This window comes from Theobroma umbraticum, unplaced genomic scaffold (genome assembly GCF_002168275.2).
Source record: "Theobroma umbraticum cultivar Fairchild unplaced genomic scaffold, ASM216827v3 scaffold_95.0, whole genome shotgun sequence".
Taxonomy (NCBI): domain Eukaryota; kingdom Viridiplantae; phylum Streptophyta; class Magnoliopsida; order Malvales; family Malvaceae; genus Theobroma; species Theobroma umbraticum.
The window spans coordinates 9,547,813-9,549,285 of NW_018397257.1; the positions used below are offsets into that span (position 1 = coordinate 9,547,813).

Below are 1,473 nucleotides of genomic sequence, written 5' to 3' on the forward strand. Positions count from 1 at the left end.
GAGGTGGCAGATTGAGAAAAGAAATTTCAAATAAAAAATTTATGGCACACCATAGGAATTAAATTGAACAAACTAAAATCTATAATGCAGGGATTAAATTGAATAAAATTGAAGTGTTTAAGGATTAAATTACAAAATATTTGAAAAATAAAAATATTTAAGTAGATAATACATATACTTATTAATAAGTCAAATGTTTAAAAGTAAAAGATTTATGGTGTTAAGAAATATATATTAATATTTTCTTATTTAATCAGCATGTCAGTACTACACCAACATTACCACGTGACACTACCACATCATCACATCGGTGTCACATGGCACTGTCATGCCATTATGTCGACATCACATCAGTAAAAGAGCCATGTTAACGTTGACGTCATCTTTTTAATGGCAAAATCGAATGTCATTAGGGAGAGAGGTTAAATTGAAGCAATTTCGAAAATCAAATAATTAAATTATTTTAATTTTGAGTACAGGGATAAAATTGAATAAAATGCATGAATAAAGAGACTGGGTGGGTATTTTAACCATTAACTATTACAAGAGAGTACGTATTTCTTGGGCCATTTGCCAATCAAACAAGAGAATAAGTAATACATAAGAATAGAGAGTGAATAGCTTAACTATTTCCCATACCAAATATGCTATATTAAGGTATGTAACAATCCTCTGACCTTGTTTGTGGAATCTAAAATCTCCTTTTAACTCCCTCGAGTAATAGATGATAATCCTAGATTAAAACCATTGTTAACTTATTTTGCTATTTCTAAAATTGTCACCCAAAAGTTTTAGCGAATACCATGAACACTGAGAACTTAATTATACCATATGAAAGTTGTCATATATAAATCATACAGCAGCACCAGTTGATAGCTTAACGAAGGAAAATATTGCTAATTAAGAAAATTAAACTTCCAGAAAATTGTAGACTGCGGTCTACATACGGAACACAAATACTTATATAGCAGCCAAACAAGTTTTATTTAAGAGAACGATTATATGTCTACTTTTATCCTTTGATATCTGATGCATTATTCAACAAGTCATGGCTGCTTTTCTGAAACTTTAACGAAGAAACCATTTGTAAATTCCAAAATCGGTGTACGGGCCACCTCTCCTCCTCTGATCCTTGTCAAACTATATTGAAAATTCAAAAAAGAAAGACACTATATTAGATATACTTTATATATAGTAGCTAGATATATAAGTAAATAATCATAAAAGTACAAATTTTACTTAGATATAATAAAGATATAAACCTGTTATTTTTGGTAACCCAGACATGTAAAAGGACTGCCATCAGAACCTTGCTGAACTCTGCGCCTGCACATGTCCTATTCCCTCCTCCAAATGGTATGAAGTTCTTCGCCGTTGAAATGCCTCCCATGTTCTTTAATTATAAGATTTGCACAGTATGAGAAAAGAGAAAGATTACCTTACAATTATTCAAACTTATAAAAGCCTCAATCA

The 1,473-nt window shown here is 30.7% G+C and overlaps 1 protein-coding gene across 1 annotated transcript in view; it reads right to left on the reverse strand.

The window, feature by feature from the left end:
* Positions 1–891: 891 nt before the first annotated feature.
* The window catches only part of LOC110411828 (beta-amyrin 16-alpha-hydroxylase CYP87D16-like), an 8,124-nt gene continuing 7,542 nt past the window's right edge, over positions 892–1,473 (reverse strand). Inside the window, exon 9 of the mRNA XM_089782871.1 lies at positions 892–1,140. Coding sequence (XP_089638997.1) covers positions 1,047–1,140 — 94 coding nt within the window. The 3' untranslated portion in view covers positions 892–1,046. The remainder of the gene's footprint in view (positions 1,141–1,473) is intronic.